Source organism: Delphinus delphis, chromosome 9, assembly GCF_949987515.2.
Source record: "Delphinus delphis chromosome 9, mDelDel1.2, whole genome shotgun sequence".
In the NCBI taxonomy this organism is placed as follows: Eukaryota; Metazoa; Chordata; class Mammalia; order Artiodactyla; family Delphinidae; genus Delphinus; species Delphinus delphis.
The window spans coordinates 53,417,514-53,437,330 of NC_082691.1; the positions used below are offsets into that span (position 1 = coordinate 53,417,514).

Genomic DNA, 19,817 nt, shown 5'->3' on the forward strand with positions numbered 1-19,817 from the left:
AAGCTGTTAACTTTTTTCTATAAAGCAAAACCCTGGAGACATGAATCTATATTTTTTTTCTATAGAGGATTTTAATGAACAAGGACCACTCAAAATCATGATTACTACATTCCTGCTAACAGGACCCAGTCATACTGGGTTTTTCATACAAAATAAGAAAAAATTTCTCTCCTCATTCACCATCTCATTTTCTTCGTCAAACTTTGCTGAAGGATTTGTTTCACATAACAGTCTGGAAAGCTGGAATATTTCCAAACAAATTAAAACAAACCCAAATTTCCTGTTAATAGCAGATTTGGATATGACTATTAGGCAGGCTATAGTTGTGCTTTTTCTCTCTGAGTTCCACAGTCCTGCGGTGAGGTTTTAAAGGGCTCTGGCATGCTATGTCACTGACAGAGAACCTTCCTGGGCTGGAGGGTGGTGAGACACCCACCAGGGACAGGGAGAATGACCTTCTCCTAGAAAGGTTACTCCAGTGTGGGGGAGGGGAAAGAAGGGGAGATAGCCCTTAGGCTAACCTATCAGTATACTTCAGGACTGAAGATACTGCTAAGCAATGAAATGGCACAGCTAATTAAGATCCCATGAGTCCTGTGGTTCTGTCACTTTGATTTACATCTCTTCTGCAAGGACCTTTCCTTTTTTTTCCCAGAGAAACCTGACACGAGGTCTTCAAATTCTCTCCTAAAAGAGTTACTGTAGAAATATTTTAGAGACAACTTAGACTGTAAGGTTTTATGCTTTTCTATTAAAATGAAGAGGTGTGAGATCAGGAGAGGTAGAGAAGGAGGCAAAAAGTAAAAGTGGAACTGACAAACTGCACGTTTCCTCAAGATTAGTCTCAAGCTATGTACTTTTAATGGAAACACCACAAAAGCAATGATCTGACCTTCTTGTTGCATCATATTAGAAGGTGCATGGTGTTGGTTTGTTGTACTGGTGATAAATTTAATCACTTGGTTAAGGCTGCGTCTGCCAAGTTTATCCACTAATAAAGTTACTACTTTTCCCTCCGAAATTAGTAATTTGTGGAGCAGTATTTTGAGACAACGTAAATATCCTCTTTCTCATCAAACTTTCATCACCTAGTTTCAATTCTATTGATGTTTTCCCAACTCCATCTATTTTTCCATATTTATTATTTGGTATTTTACTGTAAGAAACAACTTTTCTTTCTTCCCATTTGTATCAGTAGGGATGCATGGATTTTTGCTTTATTCAATGGATTATAACCCATTACTATTATTTATTTTGATGCTCAGATTGTCCCAGATTTGGCCAGTGGGAACCTCTTTAAGCCGGCTTCTGTGCAATTGGGTAAATCCCCATCATTCTTTGACCGTTTTCTTTACGGAAGACGCTGGGCTAATCTTGTACTTTCCCTACCCCAGGAGTAGAATCAGTCCTTTCTCCAAGGAGCTCTGTGTAGGGCGTATTTTTAAAACACTGGTCTTGGATAGTGGTTGCAAGGCATCTATATTTCTCACTTCTGGTTGGTAAATCAGTCTCTTGTGAATTTGGTTAGCATGAAGAGTTTCTCTGGCATTTCAGCCACCCTCAGTGAGACTGTGCAACCAAGGGGCAGACTCCGGACTGTGGTACGTTAGTATAATCAGCTATGGGGATGGCCAGCTTGAAGAAGCTTTGGATTTCCAGTGCAACGTACGGCTCTGGCATCTAATGTCCCACCAGAGAGCCTTGGGTTCAGTGAGGAGTGCTTGTGAATGCTCTCACCAGGAGGCAGAAAACTAAGAGCTCATTCCAGGCTCCAGAAATTCTGAGGTGACTTACCTGTTAGGACTGCTTTTCCTGTTAACCTCAGGTTCTGAAGAATAAGGAAAGATCTGCCACTTAACCATCTGAGAAATCCCAATCTCCAAGATCACAGATCGCTGAAACACTCCATTGATGAGGCAAGTCTGGCACATCTGACTTTATTTGGTGTTTTTTTTGTGGAATGTTGAAATAGTCCAGTAAACTCCTAAGACCACTCTTAGAAATGAAGGGTCCTGATGCTCCTGAGATAATAATGCCAAGTTTTCCAATTCTGTTCCAATTGCTATTCTACAGGGCTTTAAGTGGTGCTGTCTTTTTCAATTTGCACATATTTGAGAAACATTTCTCGAAATACTTCAACTTAAAGCACTGACGAAATGAGGATAGAAACAGAAACTTGTAAAAATACATCTTTTAATAAACATCAAGTACAGTGCAGTTTTATCGAGGTTTTACATTGCAGTTTACAGCAAACATATTATCTATTATAGTGTATATTTATTTACAAGTAAAGTAAGCTCAGGGTTTTGTTTTCTCCCATGGTTGGGTAAACCAGATCTGGTGGATCATACTACATTTAAGGTTTTCCAAACTTCTGTAAAAGGCCTTTAACATTAAGAGACTTGTAACAACAAAAAAAGATATCCCGCATCACAATGATAGACTGATGAATGCTCAAAAGTTATTAAAAAGAATGATAAATACTTGATTTCCTTTGATGGCTTTGAAGAATAGCTCCTGATAGCAAATCTGAAATATTAACGACAATAAGGGAAACAACTGTTTCTTTTGCCAAGTGAATCTATAATAAATACTAATTAGAGGCTACAGATTATGAAAAGAATCCGAAAGATTCTTACAGGAAAAGTTTAACATTTTATATACATGATCCCATGGACTAAAAACTGTCTAGAATATTAATGGCTGAGTCTGCTTTTAACATTGTTTATACAAAGAATGGTGGAACTCTTGACACTTTTGGACAACTTCAGTGAGAGAGGGGACAGAAATTAATTAGCAAAGGGAGAAATTAATATTAATCTCAAAATTCTACCTGCCGCTGTCTTGGAATGATCAAGACTCAGCTATATCTGAGAAGAATTAGAAGAACTGAAGGAAATCAGAAGCTATAGCTAAGAAAACCATAGTTTTGCGTGCTTTCAACTGATGGCATTTAAAAATTATACAACTGTATTTACTTGCTATATACATAAACTAGTGTTTGTAATTAGAAACAAAAGTACCATTTACATCCACAGAAGTACCAGAAGCATACTCAGATTTGCAAAAGAGGCACAATAATCTGTTAGCCATGCAACTAGCTGTCTGTGAATTTTGTAATGGGTAATAGAACAAAATCCCCATGAACATAGCACTAATGTGTAGCAAATTACATCAAATAAACAGCTCAAATTCGTAAGGGTAAACACCCAATATCCCTGAATTTCTAAGCATTCATCTCGGCGTTAACATGGTTTCCTCTAAATGTTACCCCATTAGAAGAGAGATTTTAAATATTCCTCCCTCTTTAATACATCGTCATACTTTCAGAGGTGAAAAGGGAACAATTTAATCTTTACCACTTTTGCCCATCCATTCTTATGAATCTGATATCACGTTATTACAGTGTCTAGGCTAATGTAGGTGCTCTAAAGGATCTAACAAACTGAATTTCTGGGTTCTAAATATTGCTGGTATTGTACAATAAGCCTGTCTGCCAGAAAGCCATGTCTCTGGGTGAAATATATTCCTAGATCAATGACTGAGAAGTGAAGACCAGCTGTCACTGAAGTCAGACTGTTCCCTAATTGTCAGACAACAGTTTGATCTTCTCTATTAAATTAAAATTTCTTAGTAGATGGGACCAGATCTCATTCTTTGCATGTATCCTCTATAGCACCTAGTAAAGTGTTGGGCAAAGATATATCCGCAAGGAAATAATCAGTGATGGGGGCAGGAACTGAATCAAGGGTGAATGCAGTCATGGTGAAGTCATGCCTCACTTCACCCATCACCCAAAAGGCAGTCACCAGAATGAATCTCTGATGTTGTCACTGAAGAACAGATGCTTGTCCCCTACCACTGTCTAAAGGAGAACTAACCACTCGGGCCTCTTTATTTCTTTCTCTTAGTCACTAAGAGATTATACGTGGGCATGAGTACCACTTGGTGGATGATATCTGGGGAAAAGTTTTTCTGCCTCAGAGGAAGCACCAATCCATCGCATGGCACACTTTAATAATACAACTTATAGAACTATTAACTTTTAAAATTATGTTAAATGTTATCCATACTAATAGATATTTTCAATGTTAGGTTTATTCTCTCTGACATCACTTAAAATACATTTTATTTTTAAACACAGGCATGAGGTAGAAGATAAGAACTCACAAAAGAAAGTCATCTTCAAAATACCGAACTCTATTCAATACATTTTGCCCCGAGAAAGAAGTAAGAAAAGTTACAGCCTAAGCTGGTAGACTGGCTACTGTTAAAATATTACCCTTACCTGAAAAAAAATTTTTATTTCGAAATTGCCCTTTTTTCCCAATTTAAGGTATTATAGCAAAAGGACAAAACACATTCTGAAATACTCATAAGGATCGCTTATAAGAGCTTCTCTTAGCAATCATTTTTTACTACGTTGCTCTAAATCACCTCAATTGAGACACAGGTCCTTTCCACCGAAATAACTGATCAGATATCAACCTGGAGGTTAAAAATCCTTCTAGCATTAAGAAGATAAAAGGAATGATTCACATTTAAATATTGTACTTTTCATAAAAACTAGCAGCACTTCATCCTACTAAGACATACTAATTTGGCTTCACTGACTGTGATCAAAGGAAAATGTATATAGGTCCAAAATAGCTCCTTGCACAAGGGAAATGTGAGGCTACAAGTTTTCTTTAGCAACTATTTCCCCACTAGGTGCTGTGTGAAACTACCGGAATGTCGATTTCTATGGCAGAGAGGCGGGAGCGTGCTGAATAGGGCTGTGAATATGTATGCATACTGGGAGGATGGGAGTACAGCGGTTGCCAGAAAGGAGAAGGCAAAGATTTGCATGCACAGTACCAAATAAACAGTAGAAGGGAAGTCGTAAACAAGCCCCCAGCACTAGCAATAGTGACATACACTGCATAGTCAAACATAAAGACTGGCTCGAACTTCCTGTTCAGATGGATGTTATAAAAGATGACCCAGATGGATGGGGAGAGGCTCACAGTTCCCGCCAGGAAAAACAGCAGCCCGGCCACCAGATGGCAGCCGGCACTATTGACCAGACACTTGGCCAGTTTGATGTTGGGCACCGAGGACCTGAAGGCGGTGTTACACATTCCAATCAGGCAGAGCAGCAGGGCCCCCATTGCAATCAGGATGCTGAGGGGCAGGGCAAACTGGAGGACCCGCAGGTCCAGCTGGTCAACTGATGAGTACCAAGTAGTGTCGTACATCAGGCAGTCATTGCCCCCGTCGTACCGGGCACACTTCACCCACAGGCCTGTGTAAACAGTCAGGTTCTTCTCATTTCTGTTGAACGTGATCAGTCGTAATTTTCTCCAGTTGGGAAGCAGAGTCCCCGCAAAGAGGCCTGCTACCGAGGCGATTCCACACAGGAAGGAGAGGACCGTGGCTGCATGGACATCCCGACAGCCCATGGCAGGCAGGCTTGTGCAGTGCTGCCAGTCAGACTAGGGGGTGACACACAAGAGGACAAATCATGAGGGGACAATAGGAGAGCATGGTGCTGACTGGAAACACAACCAATGACATCAATGCAAACAGGGAAATTGTGTCCCTTGTCTCCCCTCCATGTACAATATGAATGTATATAAGCACACATGCATGTGACCTCAGAGCACAGCTGCACACACACACGATCGCTTACTACTGCCTGGGTCACACAGCAACTAAAGTCTTCACACATGAGTATTTTTCTACACAGTGAATCAGAGGAACAACCAAAAGAATTTCAGATTCTCTTAACGTCGCATCAGGAATTCTCTCAGTTGTCCAAAATCACTCATTCAACCACCACGTATCAAGCACTTTGATGTGTCAGACACTCAAATATATAGGGTCAAAGCACTCATCAACCGTCAACTACAAACAACACAAATTCGGCTTCAAATGCTCACGCAAATGTAAAATGAGACCAGCATAAAAGACAAAGGCGTAGGGAAAGAAGCACTACAGGGCAGCAGAGTGGTTGAGGGCAGACTCTGAGCCAGACTGCTTGTTTTCCAATCCACAAGTACTCACTTACTAGCCAAGTGACCAAAGTCATCTTGGGTCAACAACAATACTTCTGTGTGCCTCATTTTCCTCATCTGTGAAATGGGAAAAGTAACTGTGCCTACCTCACAGGGTTTTCTAAGTATTCAATGAGTTAATATAATATCAAATGCTTAAAGTTACATCTGATGCCTTATAAGTGTGATGCAAGCGTTAACTACTTCTTAGCATTCAGTGATCAGCTCAGTGCCTGGCATCCTGGAGCAGTTCAAAGAACATCTGTTGAATAAACGTTAAATTTAAAAAAAGCAAACATCTCATTCCTATATACCAGGCATACCAGAAAATCACAAAACATAAATAGACTCCTCTCCAATGAGTTACTCAAACGAAAAAGAGAGAACAAAGGTCCCTGAAATTATTCTACTCATCTACTTCCTGACTGGTTCAAGATGACGGGCATGCATTTCAGGTTATTAAACTATTGGTTATTGGTTATTATACTAATATACTATGATTGGTTAGTCTACTATTACTGCTCATATAAAATGAACACAGAGATTTCTGAAGGAATGACAACCTATCTCTATTAATGCTATTATAAGGAAAAAGAAAAAAAGTAGCCAGGCCTTTCATCTCAAATTAAAAGGCTGTGTTCTTTTTCTGTATATGACAAATTATAAAAACCAGTATATTATTCAGCTTTACTTATTCAAGAGTTTGAAACTCACTCTCCAAACACCACTCAAATGTATTTTCTCTGCCTTCCATCATGCCTCCTATGAGACAACAGAACAGACTATTTTAATTTACTATATATTTAATGCAATCACATGAACTAGGAATAATTTTACTAGCAGAAAACATACACGTATGTGTACATACCTATACACACACACATATATATAAGTGTACAATATAAAAATCAGAGTTTAAGCACAAGTGACCATTTTTTAAAGTCCTCAAGTTAAGCATAACTAGTTCTAAGTTTCTCTGTTCTTAGTTTACTACTTGTTTATCATGTTGTCTTCTGTCAATATCACCAAAGTAGTAATTGTTTAAGAAAATGTTATGGATGAAAATACTTCAAACAGAGGAATTATGGTCCTAATTTATTTTTTTCCTGCAAATTTTAAATGCTTAATTTTAGCAACCAACCGACCACCTTAGTCCAACAATGGAAACTCTGGTGCAAGTTTGAGGATGTTTACCCTGGAAAATGCCACTACTGTTGTCAGTCTCTAGAATCCAGCTTCCTGTTGGTTTCTGCTCATTCGCCTGTCCCCCCAGTATACTGTAAGTAACCTGCACAGTGCCTGGCACAAGAGTCATTTTAGGAATATGTGTATAAATAAATACTGGGCCCCGACCCAAGGCCACAGCAACTCACAAAGGTAGGCTATTAATGACGTAGAACTGGACAAGGAAGTAGCCATTACTAAGCAACCATTCATTCAACAGGTATTTACTGAGTATCTAGCACATGCTTTACACTGTTAGGCCCTAGAGGGACACTGAGGCCATTAAGATCTGGACCTTGCCCCAGTGTGTTAACAGTCAGACTAAGGGAAAAAATATGCTGTTTTATAAGAACTCAAAATGCTGATAATGAAAGAGATGTCTGATTATTACATATCAAGTGATTATTGTTAGGTATTAAGCAAAGTGACCCAATAAGATACCTGTTCATAAAAATGTATCATTCAGTGTTAGAGAAAAACTGAGCAATGAAAGAGAATGAAGATTTAATCAATGTTGTGAAGACATAAGGAAAAAGGTTCCCCCAGTTTCTTTCAAAGCTTCAGAACACCTTCACATAACCCATACAAAGTCCTAACCCAATCACAATTCCTTCCTGCTTTCAGAGGTAGGGGACAAATACTTGGAGTATCAATGTAATTGAGATTTCTTCAATCAAGCTGCCCTGTACCCCTAATTCCTACAACGCAAATGAAATGAGAAACAAGATCAGTATGAATGACTTTGTTATTGACAAATAATTTCTGTAGTTCTTAGCCTACAGACTATCAAATGACACTAATAAACAGAGGTGGGTCAATAGTCAGTATCTATTTCAGTATCAAGTATGTTCAAATTTATCCTGCATCAAATCAATACAAGTGTTATATCAGTCCCCTGAACTTGTGTCTGCTGAAGTATTCTTAGCTCAGATCCCAGAGACTAACGAACAGTCCTATTTTATTTTATTTTTTATTTATTTATTTTTTTTGCGGTACACGGGCCTCTCACTGTCGTGGCCTCTCCCGTTACGGAGCACAGGCTCCAGACGCACAGGCTCAGCGGCCACAGCTCACGGGCCTAGCCGCTCCATGGCATGTGGGATCTTCCCAGACCGGGGCACAAACCCGTGTCCCCTGCATCAACAGGCGGACTCTCAACCACTGTGCCACCAGGGAAGCCCAACAGTCCAGCAAGTATTCCATGGCATTTCTCAGAAAGGAAATACTATTAACCTCTATTTAACTAAATTTCAGTCTCAGTGCTGGAATTAATGTCCTTGCTCTTTGTAACTTTCTTTGGCTGCTGTACTTTTTATACCCTGCTCTTAACTCCACATATGTATGATTTGATGGTAAGTAGCATATCTCACTAGAGGGATGAAGTAACAATTTTATAGGGATAGTTGGGAAAAGGAATATGTTTAGTGATTTAAAACTGAAAGATAATGCTGACTCTTAGAGCTATACCAATTAATTTCGAATCTGGTATAATTTTTTCAAATGCAAATCTGATCATTTCACTACATTTCTTACCATTCAATAGCTTCCTATTGAATAGCTTCCTCAGAATAAAGTTTTAAATCTTTCCCATAGTTTCCGAAGTTTTAAATCCCACCATTTGGTTCCTGCCAGATTCTCAATCTCCTTATTGTGTCATTCTCCCACCTTACATATTACAGTCTATGCAGCCATACTACTTTTCCTTTAACTTCTCAAATTTTGTTTTTCAATTTGGCTAAGGGCTTTTTCTCATGCTGTTTTTCCTCCTAGAACTTTCTTAATCCCATCCTATTCTTTGCTTACCTAACTCGTACTCATCTTTCTGGTTTCCAGGGAGTCTGACCCTAAACCTCCTCTCTCTTCCCGCACCCTTCACCTTCCGCCTGCCCCTAGTTACACCTTCGTACTTTTTCTTTGGTAGCAGTGATTATACTTATATTCCCTGTTCAGTGTTTATCTTCCTCACCAGACTGTAAATTTCAGGACAGAGAGCCTTCTGTTTTTTTCACTGTGTCCAACACTGGCACATAGATGGCACTCAATTATTTGTTGAATGAATGAACAAACAAACAAATGGAAGGTCCATGTGAGTATGGTCAGGACACAGAAAGTTAAAAATTTGCTCTAGGATCAGTTCCACTCATTTCATTCATTCATACTCTGTGTGTTGAAGCCTTCAAACTGCTTCTAGAATGTGCCCCTGCTCTCCATTCTTTATTGGCCAAAGCCTCTCATTTTTAAAAATAAAGTTCATTTTCTTCCCCCAGAAACTTCCCAAGAAAGATGAGGCCATTCCCAGATATTTATATACAGTCTGTGCTTGTAGAAACACATATCTAAGTTTGGCAACACTGGTTAACTTCCACAGTGGTTAGAGATTCGATCAATTATGGCTCTGTTGATTCTCATGTTTTCAACTTAACAGGTATGTTACATACGGGATTTGCCCCTTGCCACTAAGACTGGTTCATATATCAAATTAATATTTGCTTATCAAAGTTAAACAATTTATTATATTTTTATTTCCTCTTTAAAATATTTTTCCCAATGAGGAAAAAAACATCTTTTTGCCATATGAAAACCCCTTATTAGCGACTGCAGCAAATGTGCAAGGCTAAGAACACAGTTTAACAATCTGAGGAGCACCCATGAACACTAGTTGAGCTGGGTTGTATATACAGATGTGTCAGCTTGCTGCTTCCATCTGGGAGGCAGCTTGGTATTGTAACCCAGGCAACCCCAAGACTCGTATGCCAGTCATAAACTACTATTTGCAAACTGGGAAAGTCACCTATGTCCTCTGCATCTTAAATTTCTCAAATGTCCCTCAAGGTAGCTGTGAGATCATAAATAGTAAAGCCCTTTGTAAAGCAGAATAGGGTCAGGAATTTAAGTCTGTAATGATTATTGGTAGGTTTATCTGAGAGCATTCTCTTTGAGAGTAGTTACTGACCAAATCAGACAAGAACTCTGTTCAAAACACCCACTTCACATTTGTCATCTAACTGTTCCACAATGACTTGCAGAGAAGTAGACGGATAAATTTTTGTACACAATTAAAGGTTATCAAAGATATTTCAAATAAAAATATTTTCAAAAGAATATCTTTCCTGTGGTTTGGAATAGAGTTCAAAGAAGTTTGGAGCAGGAATAGTGGCTAAGAGCTTAAAGAATTACCAGATCCACTATGATTATTATTATTATTATTTTTGGTACGCGGGCCTCTCACTGTTGTGGCCTCTCCCGTTGTGGAGCACAGGCTCCGGACGCGCAGGCTCAGCGGCCATGGCTCACGGGCCCAGCCGCTCTGCGGCATGTGGGATCTTCCCAGACTGGGGCACGAACCCATGTCCCCTGCATCGGCAGGCGGACTCTCAACCACTGCGCCACCAGGGAAGCCCCAGATCCATTACTGTATTGTTTCAGGAACAATTCTAAGGAATAGCTACGTAAGAATACATCTGTGATAGCAGCTACATTAATCCTTGGTAGTAACACTAGCAGTCCCTTCTACCGTAATTCTACCGTAACTTGGGTTTTCTTAGAAACTGTAGATCATCAACATAGCACTTGCAATGGAGGTCTGTCCTATAACTTTATTTTGTTAAACAAGAGAAAAAAGTGTCATCTGATATATAGTAGCAAAAGGAAGAGATATAATCAAGGAATGTACTTACTCTTTGAGGTACTTGATAGTTCTAAAACTTTAATCAACTTAGAAGAAATATATGCACATCTGAACACACAGCACAGATGATCTGGACCTAAAGAAATAGGAAAAGTACTTCAGATTAAAATGGTACTAGTTTAAAAACTCAATTTGAATTCACAGAGCATTAGGAGAAATAATTAGCAATCATCTGAAATCAATGAAATCTTAAACCAAAAAAGGTGGTCAATGAGTTAAAAAAAAGGCAGTTTATTCTTAAATTCACACAATATCTGTATGTGAGATACAGAAGAAAAAATTAACCCTCATTTTCTGATTCGAGAAGATAGGAAAAATGAGGATAAAAGTCACTTTACTAACCTGGAAATAGATGATCAATATTTAATGAATTTTTTAGATCCTTTCATGACTATAGTGAAAGAATGGAGGGCCAATGAAACACTGTGTGATTAGTTGTCTTGGCATAAAAGACATTCATGATTTTTTTTTTTTTTGTGGTACGTGGGCCTCTCACTGTTGTGGCCTCTCCCGTTGCGGAGCACAGGCTCCGGACGCGCAGGCTCAGCGGCCATGGCTCACAGGCCCAGCTGCTCCGCGGGATGTGGGATCTTCCCGGACCGGGGCACGAACCCGTGTCCCCTACATCGGCAGGCGGACTCTCAACCACTGCGCCACCAGGGAAGCCCCCATGATGTTTCTTTAATACCTTTAAAAAGGATACTGACAACAAAACTAGTCCAACCTGATTCGCACTGTGCCTACTAAGATTTGCATCTAGAATGTTTTTTTGAGTTTATAGCTCCACCAATAGCTCAACCCGCCATTTAAACGTTTCCATATATCTTTCTTAAGCATCAACAACTTCATCTTCAAATACTATTTACCTCAAATAGGAGGATGAGAAGGAAAACTTGTAAACACCTGAAAACTTCCTGGGTTAAGGCTGTATCACTAGCCCTACTACGCTCATTAAGTAGAATGATGTTCCCAACAGTCTGCACAGAAGTGATTTCAATCAGGGTTTTTTTTTGCTTTTGTTTTTGTTCTTCTCTTTTCCAGATGTATGTCTGGGTTGGTTTCAAGCACAACTGCTCAATCCAACGTTAAGTGAAATCATTTTTACAATAGAAAACACACAACAGGATCTCTGAGCAATCATTTTTAAGTGGGGTCACCAAGTCTGGCTTTCTAATGTCATGACTAGCCTCTTGCAAAGCCTGTAACACAGAACTTGGGCTTCAGAGGAAAGCAAATCAAGCTTCCAGAGAAGCCTCCCCTCCCCCACACCCTCCTCTCACTCCCTTTGAGCTGTGTCCTCAGGAGCACCAGAGCGAGCAGAAAAAAAGAGAGAGAGAAAAAAAAGAGCTTTCCAGGTTAGAACCAATGGAAAGAGACCGCAACAGTGACCATGAACGCTCTCAGAAAAACCCATCTCTGCAACACTGAGTGGGTTGAACAGTGAACAGGTCATCATTACACAACCAGCATGAGCTGCTGATTCAAAAATAGCAACCTGCGGCTCCACAACGCACACCCGGCCAGGCAAGTCCCAAGCCCCTGGCTGCCCCGACCAGACACCTAGACATTTTCATACTCCTGGGTCCAAAATAATTTTTTAGAGCTCTACCAAATACCTCCTCACTCAGTGTTCACGTCCGCAAATGTGGTCAGCATTTTTCAAGGCTAAATGACTCCCGTCGTTTAAGCAACCTTACACAAAATCCTCAGCTACTTATGCAAAAGACCCAGAAATTGGAACATTCTTGACCGGACCTACCTGTTTCTCACAACCAGAGCACTTTACTCGCCCACACTGAGGAAGCTCTTAGAGCGTCTACCTCTCCGCGTCCCAGGAAGTGCGTTCCCAGTGAGCCACACCGGAGGCTTCTGGGACTCGTAGTCAGGTTCCCTAAACCAGCATGTCCTGGATGACTGGGAGACTACAGTTCCCAAAATCCACTGGGCCGGCAGTCCCAGGCAATATCCTGGGACCACCTCCGGCCCTCTGCTCCGCTTCCCACCTCCACCATTCCTCTAGCACCTTCAGTTCCGTCCAGATTTGTGTTACAGGTCTAAAGAACAGTTAAAGGAAACAAAACTAAAAATAGTTTTGAGTTGGGTCCCCAAGTAAATATTTCCCACTAAATGATTTATTTACCACTTTCAGTGGGAAAGGGGGAGGGAGGGTCAGAGTGTTTTTTTGTTTTTATATCATTTTTTTTTCCACCTGCTGTTTCTCAAGTAACTTTAATTCAAAACAATCAATATGCCATTGAGGCATATTTGGAGGTGGCCTTGCCCTGGGCAGATGCTGAAGTGTCATGATCACACATACACATAAATGGAGATAAAGTAAATGTAAATATTGATAATCGTTAAATCTAGAGAGAGTAAGTATACGGGTGTTCATTGTACTATTCAAATTCTCTGTACCTTCGAACATTTTCAAAATAAAAAGTTTGAGAGAAAGCATCATAGTTTTAAATGAAAGTAAAGGATGGCATCCATCCCTATCCCACTCTGCCGCTGTATGACCTTGGGCAAGTTAAATAACCTCTTTGTAGCTCAGGATCTCATCTGTATTAATAATGTATTTATATCAGAAACTATGGTGAGGATTAAATGAGTTACTATACATAGACAGTATACGTGTCTAACACACAATGAGGACTTTACATATTTGCTATTTCCATTTGACATTTTTGTGTTGCTCTAGTAACGGGACTATGTGTTAGTAATGAAAAAGGCTACTATCTCTGCACTGCTACCACTTTCTCATCTTCCATACTGCTTCAGAGGATGTAAGGTGATTTAAGGCCAGAAGCAATCCGATCCCAAAGCCAGACCTAGAGATGTAACAATGAGAAAGAGGGACAGCATTGGGTGGTAAAAGGATCTCTGGGTACAAAAAGGCTCTGGGCTCCAGGCCAGCTCTGGCAATAGCAGATGGATGATGACGGTATGACACAGGATTCTTTGCTCTGAACTTCAGTTCTCTAATCTATAAAACTGAATTGAATCAAATAACTGTGTACAAAATCATTTTATAATTTATTTCCCAGTCATTGATGACTACCTTGTTAGCAGACTTTAGCTGAGATGTATATGTAGTTGATAATATGATTTTTAAAGCTATAAAAGGAAGGGAAGACAACCCTATTTTTAGACGTATTGATCAAGTTCAGGTCTCTGTTTAGCCTGCCTTTGGTATGGAAAAGATGAAGTGAAATACTTACATGCCCTAGTGGGACTAGAATGTTGGAATATCATTCTCAGAAGTACTTTAGGTAAGACTTTGAGCAATTAACAATCCTGGCTTCCAAGTTCACTGCAATACGCCGTTCATCTCCAAAATTCTACGAAGATTCTCATTTATTCTATTAGTTTCCTATTGCTGCTTCAACAAATTACCACAAACTCAGTGGCTTATAAAACACCACAAATTTATTATCTTACAGTTCTGGAGGTCAGAAATCTGACAGGGTCTCCCTGGGCTAGAATCAAGGTATCAGCTGTGTTTTTTTCTGGAAGCAAGAGCTGTGTTTTTTTCTGGAAGCTCCAGGGAAATCTCCTTTTCCTTCTACTTCTCCAGTTCCTGAGGACACCTTCATTCCTTAGCTTGTGGCCCCCTTCCATCTTCAAACCCAGCAATACTGGTTGAGTCTTTCAACATCTAAATCATTTCACCCTACATTCTTCTGCCTCCCTCTTGTAGCTTTTTAGAACGCTTGTGATTAAAATTGACCCACCTGGACTACCCAGGATAATTTTTCTATTTTATGGTCATCTGACTTGCAACCTTAATTCTGTAGCAGAGCATTTTCAGATTCCAGAGAGGAGAAGGAGGACATCTTTAGGGGACTATTATTCTGCCTACTACAGTCACTAATAACCTCTTTCTGCTTGAATTCAAAGGCTTCTTTTTGGTCCTAATTCTCTTCCACCGGCTTCAGGTCCACATTACACAATTCAGACCACCTTTTTTCCCTAAACTTTTCTTTCTTGGATATGGAAACATCAACATTTCTACCTTTCTTCTAGTTTATCTGATTAATTCACTGTCCACCAGCTGCTTTCACTTCTTCACATAAAGATATTTTAACAGTTTCCTTATATTATCAATTAAAAAAATAATAGATAACACTGAATATATACCAAGCACTTTTTCATTTAATTACCATAACCTCATATTAATGACAAAGAAATTGAGATGCAGAAAGGTTAAATAATTTGCCCAAAGTCAAGAAGTGGTTAAGTGGTAGATCTTCCTAAAAGATGCCTGTCACTATTCAGAATTCTCCAGACCCAGGACAGTTTCCTATTTTTGGATTTCTGCCTCTAAGATCTTACTTAAATCTAACTGCTCATTGAAGCTATTCCTGAACTTGAAATGACCTCATACTATCCTCTTTGCTCACTCAAATCCTACCTACCTCCCCGCTGCTCTGAATATTTGTATCTTCACTAAACTACATAGTAAACTACACAGTTCAACCTCAAATTGTAAATTAACTTGCACACACTGTTCCTTTTCCATGTTAGTCATATCTCACCATAGTATTTCTCCAACTCCATGACTGAAATTCAGCAAACTTAGGTTAATGAAAAAACCCATAAACTTGTTTTTAGATGAAACTGTCAAATAAAAGTAATAGATAACATTATAATTGGGAAGTTGGCAAGTATAGTTGGGAAGTAAATTTATACTATTAGTTGGGAAGTGTAGAAAGAAAAGAAGGGAAGCATTGTGGGTTGAATATGTCCCTCAAAAATTCATCTACTGAGGTCTTAACTCCCTCAGCATACATCAGGATATAACGTTATTTGGAGATAGGGTCTTTACAGAGGTAATCAAGTTAAAAAGAGGTCCTTAGTATTAGCCTTAATCCAATATGACTGGTTTCCCTAGGAAGAGGGGAAATCTGAAGACAACCTCGCACACAGAATGCCATGCAAAAATGAAGGCAGAAATTGGGGTGATGCTTCTATAGGCCAAGGAATGCCAAAGATTGCCAGCTAACCACTACATGCTAGGTGAATGGCATGGAAGATTCTCTTTCCACAGCTCTCTGAAGGAATTAACCCTGTTGGCACCTTTATCTCCAACTTCCAGCTTCTAGAACTGGAAGAGACAGAAGATTTCTGCTGTTTAAGTCCTCAGTTTGTGGTACTTTGTTATGGCAGCCTTAGCAAGCTAATACAGGAAATAAGGGAAGAAGGTTCTGGATAAATCAAGCAGTGAGATGTCACTTTAAAAATTGTTAGGCGAGCGAGCAAGGGCACCTGTTTCTTGTTTTCGGTTCCTCGTGCTGCATGCAGCACACAGAATGAGCTCCCCCCCCTTGCTTGAAAAAAAAACTGTTAGGAATGTGTCGTCTACTATAACATAGCTAGGATGACAGCACTTGTTCCTGATCTTTAATAAAGTTACTAGTGAAGAGGGGAGGGAGCCGGAAGGGGACGGGACTGTACAACAGAATTGGCTTAAAGTACAATAACTGAAGGCTTTTTCCTGGAATCGCTTGCAGGTGTTTTAAATCTTTTGTCTTTTAACATGCCTATTACCCCTCCTCCCACCACCACTATTTTTTGTATGGATTTTTTTTTTAACATCTTTATTGGAGTATAATTGCTTTACAATGGTGTGTTAGTTTCTGCTTTATGGGAAGCCCATATACCCCATTTTTAAAGAGAAACCTGTATGTTAAACATGTGATGAACGTGTTACAAATTTGGGATTATGACATTGATGGTTCTTTTGTGAGTTTTCTGGTTCATATTTTTATAGGAAAGGCCATGTGTGCTCAGTATTGTTCTTACTATTTCTCTTGACCCTGGGAGTAGTACCAGTTCACAGAAAGATTTGTTTTTGAAGCTGAGGCTCAATTATTATGCAGTACTCTTATTTCCCTCCATTAGGATTTGGTTGACCAGGGGCTTTTATTTACTCTATCATTTAATCATGCTTCAAATCCATCCAAAGCCATAAGCTTTTACTCAATGTCTGCTCTTGATTTAAGATATTTTCAATCTCCCTCAATTTGTAGCACACCATAAACAAATAAAACTGAAGGTATGTTTTAGCTTTATAATCATATCCTTTTTCTTAATATAAGAATATTACACCATGGCCTTTCTAAAGCCTTTTATATAGAAATAATACCAATAACAATGTTTGACAACAAATCAGAAAATGAAGGCACTGGTCAGAAGATACTGACAACTTCAGAAAAATATATTGAAATATGTGCCATGAACAAAGGAAGCTCTTGTCCTTTGCTTTCAACTTTCAATGCACTCAGAGTTTACAAAATAAATAGGAAAAAACTGCCTTGCTATATTTGCTCCAGAATTAGCTGTAATATAAATTGCATATCCTGTTCTTCAACTTCCAAGTATTTCAAAGGAAAGGACATGATTCAGGTAACACCTATGCTTCACATAGCTTGGTATCTGGGTACCCCAAAAGATTTCATTTCTATTATGAACACGTTAATAATATACACAAAGGAGATTACTTCCTTTGAAGTCTTCCAAATACCCAACAACTATTAATTAAGCAACTGTCTTACAATGAGAAACAGAAAAAAAATTTTTTAAATTAGGACACCCTAAAATTAGTGGTTATAGTCAGAAAAAGTAGTTGAAATTGCCGCTGGCTTCTCATCCAACTGAGGCAATGAGCCCATCTTTTACTCCTAAGTTATCCACAAGGAAATACTCCAACTTTCCAACATACATACTTTTCTTTCTCCTTTTCTCATTTCTATTACGTATTTGATTTTGCTTTTCCTTCAGCTGACTTGTGACACTCAAGCTAAAAAGCTAAAAAGAGTCCTCTGATACTTTCCCTGTACTTGCTACCTCCAATCACAAAACAGGAAATAAATAGAACACTTCCCTGAAATATCTCTTTAAGAAAAAAAAATAGATATTTTTCATTATTAAACTCTGCAGTAAAGATTGTAGCATGTTGTCTGCCAATATTTATCAACTATATTTACCTCTTAATTCCCAAGGTATATAAACTTTTGTAAGGCAAATACTTTTTTGTAATTATAAAATATTTTCGATCACAAAAAGGTTAAAAAAAAACCCAAAACACTCATGTACCTACCATCCAACTTAACAATTTGGACTTCAAAGTAAAGTTGCCATATTTTTGAAATTGTCTTTTGTATAAAGTTTACCAATTTATATTATTCCTCATTTTCATTTTCATTTTGTTTTTTAAGCTATAACTTGTAAGTATACTTCTATGCTGTTGCTTTGAAACTTTTTTTTTTTTTTTTTTTTTTTTTTTGGCGGTACGCGGGCCTGTCACTGTTGTGGCCTCTCCTGTTGCAGAGCACAGGCTCCGGACGCGCAGGCTCAGTGGCCATGGCTCACGGGCCCAGCCGCTCCGCAGCATGTGGGATCTTCCCGGACCAGGGCACGAACCCGTGTCCTCTGCATAGGCAGGCGGACTCTCAACCACTGCGCCACCAGGGAAACCCTGAAACATTATTTTTAATGTACCTTAATGGTATTACAAATTTCTTGATGGAACTTAACTTTGTTAACTGAATATTTTATCTGAACTTTGCAAAAACCCTGTGAAACTACTTGGAAAATACATCACATCTTTGTGTACTTTTAGCAAGAAAAACAAATCTGTAGCTTTCATTAACTTTCTCTGACCTCTATCCTCACAAGGCAAATGAACACTGAGCTAAAAGAAAACATAACTTTACAGGAAAACTAACTGGATAAATCCTGAAATAAAACACCCTTGACCTAATTTTACCCATTATGAAAGCAGATTTTCCCCCTTGATTATATAATACATGTTTACCACTTAAAAGAAAACATTTATTTTACAAAAAGGTCATTTCGCTATGATAAATAATATGGATATATATTACAAAAAGAACAATAGGTTTCTGAAATTTTTTTTTTCATAGGTGAAATCTTCAGAGCACAGATCCAACCTCACAGTTGGATACTTGACAGTGTCTGGTAGCATAAATTTGTAATTTATGATGGTAAATGACTCTGAAATAGCAAGCTCTGCAAGAATGACTGGGACTTGGTAAAAATTTGTTAAACACAGTGTATTGATACCCTGGCCATTCAGTACTATAACAATTAAGGATACAATTAAGGATTCAGTACTACAACAATACTTTTTAACAAAAAAGTATTAAGGACAAAATAAATGACAGTTAAAATATTTATTTCAAAAAAAAAAAATATTTATTTCAAAATAAATCTTTACGTGTTTAAAATTTATTTTTTATAAAATAAAAAAGGAATTCAGATTTTCTTCTTTCATTTAGAATAAAAATCAACTATCAGAAAAAGGTACATAGAGTACACTTTTGGTAAGGAGAAAATACAAATAATGGAACATTTTAGTGAGTTACATAAAATGTTTCAGTTAGTTGTGGAGTAGTAACCTGGGCAATACAGACACAACAAATAAGCTACAATTCCTCTTAGTCCTCAACACACATCTACTATCCTTTGCCACAGCAAAAAATAAGATTATGGTGTCAGAACTTCAGAAATTCACCTGATCAAATTGTCATCACACTGCTACTTGTTCATACTCAGGAAATAACAGAAGTGAAAAAGAGAAAAATGACACTCAAGTTATAAATGTAAAACATACCCAATATGAAACATGGTCACTATGATCAGTAAAGATGTTCAAATTCCAAATGCTTTCCTCACTCTTACTCCTTTGCTGTAAAGTGCTCTAATCCCATGCAGCTTCTGATGTTGAACGTGAGATCCATGAGGGCAGCAGGTCCTGTCTATTCTCCTTAACACTGTACATGCAGCACCCCGCACAGTGCCTGGCACAGGGGAGACACTCAATAAATAGCCGTGCAATGAAAAGAAAC

General features: G+C 38.7%; 1 protein-coding gene across 1 annotated transcript; it reads right to left on the reverse strand.

Annotated features, from left to right (window-relative positions):
• Positions 1-2,182: 2,182 nt before the first annotated feature.
• On the reverse strand, positions 2,183-11,025 carry CLDN12 (claudin 12). Its single transcript, XM_060020568.1, has 2 exons — positions 10,937-11,025; positions 2,183-5,474 (listed from the first exon to the last, which is right to left on the reverse strand). Exon 2 carries the CDS (start codon positions 5,439-5,441, stop codon positions 4,707-4,709), a length of 735 nt encoding a protein of 244 aa, XP_059876551.1. The 5' UTR covers positions 5,442-5,474; positions 10,937-11,025; the 3' UTR covers positions 2,183-4,706.
• Positions 11,026-19,817: the final 8,792 nt, after the last annotated feature.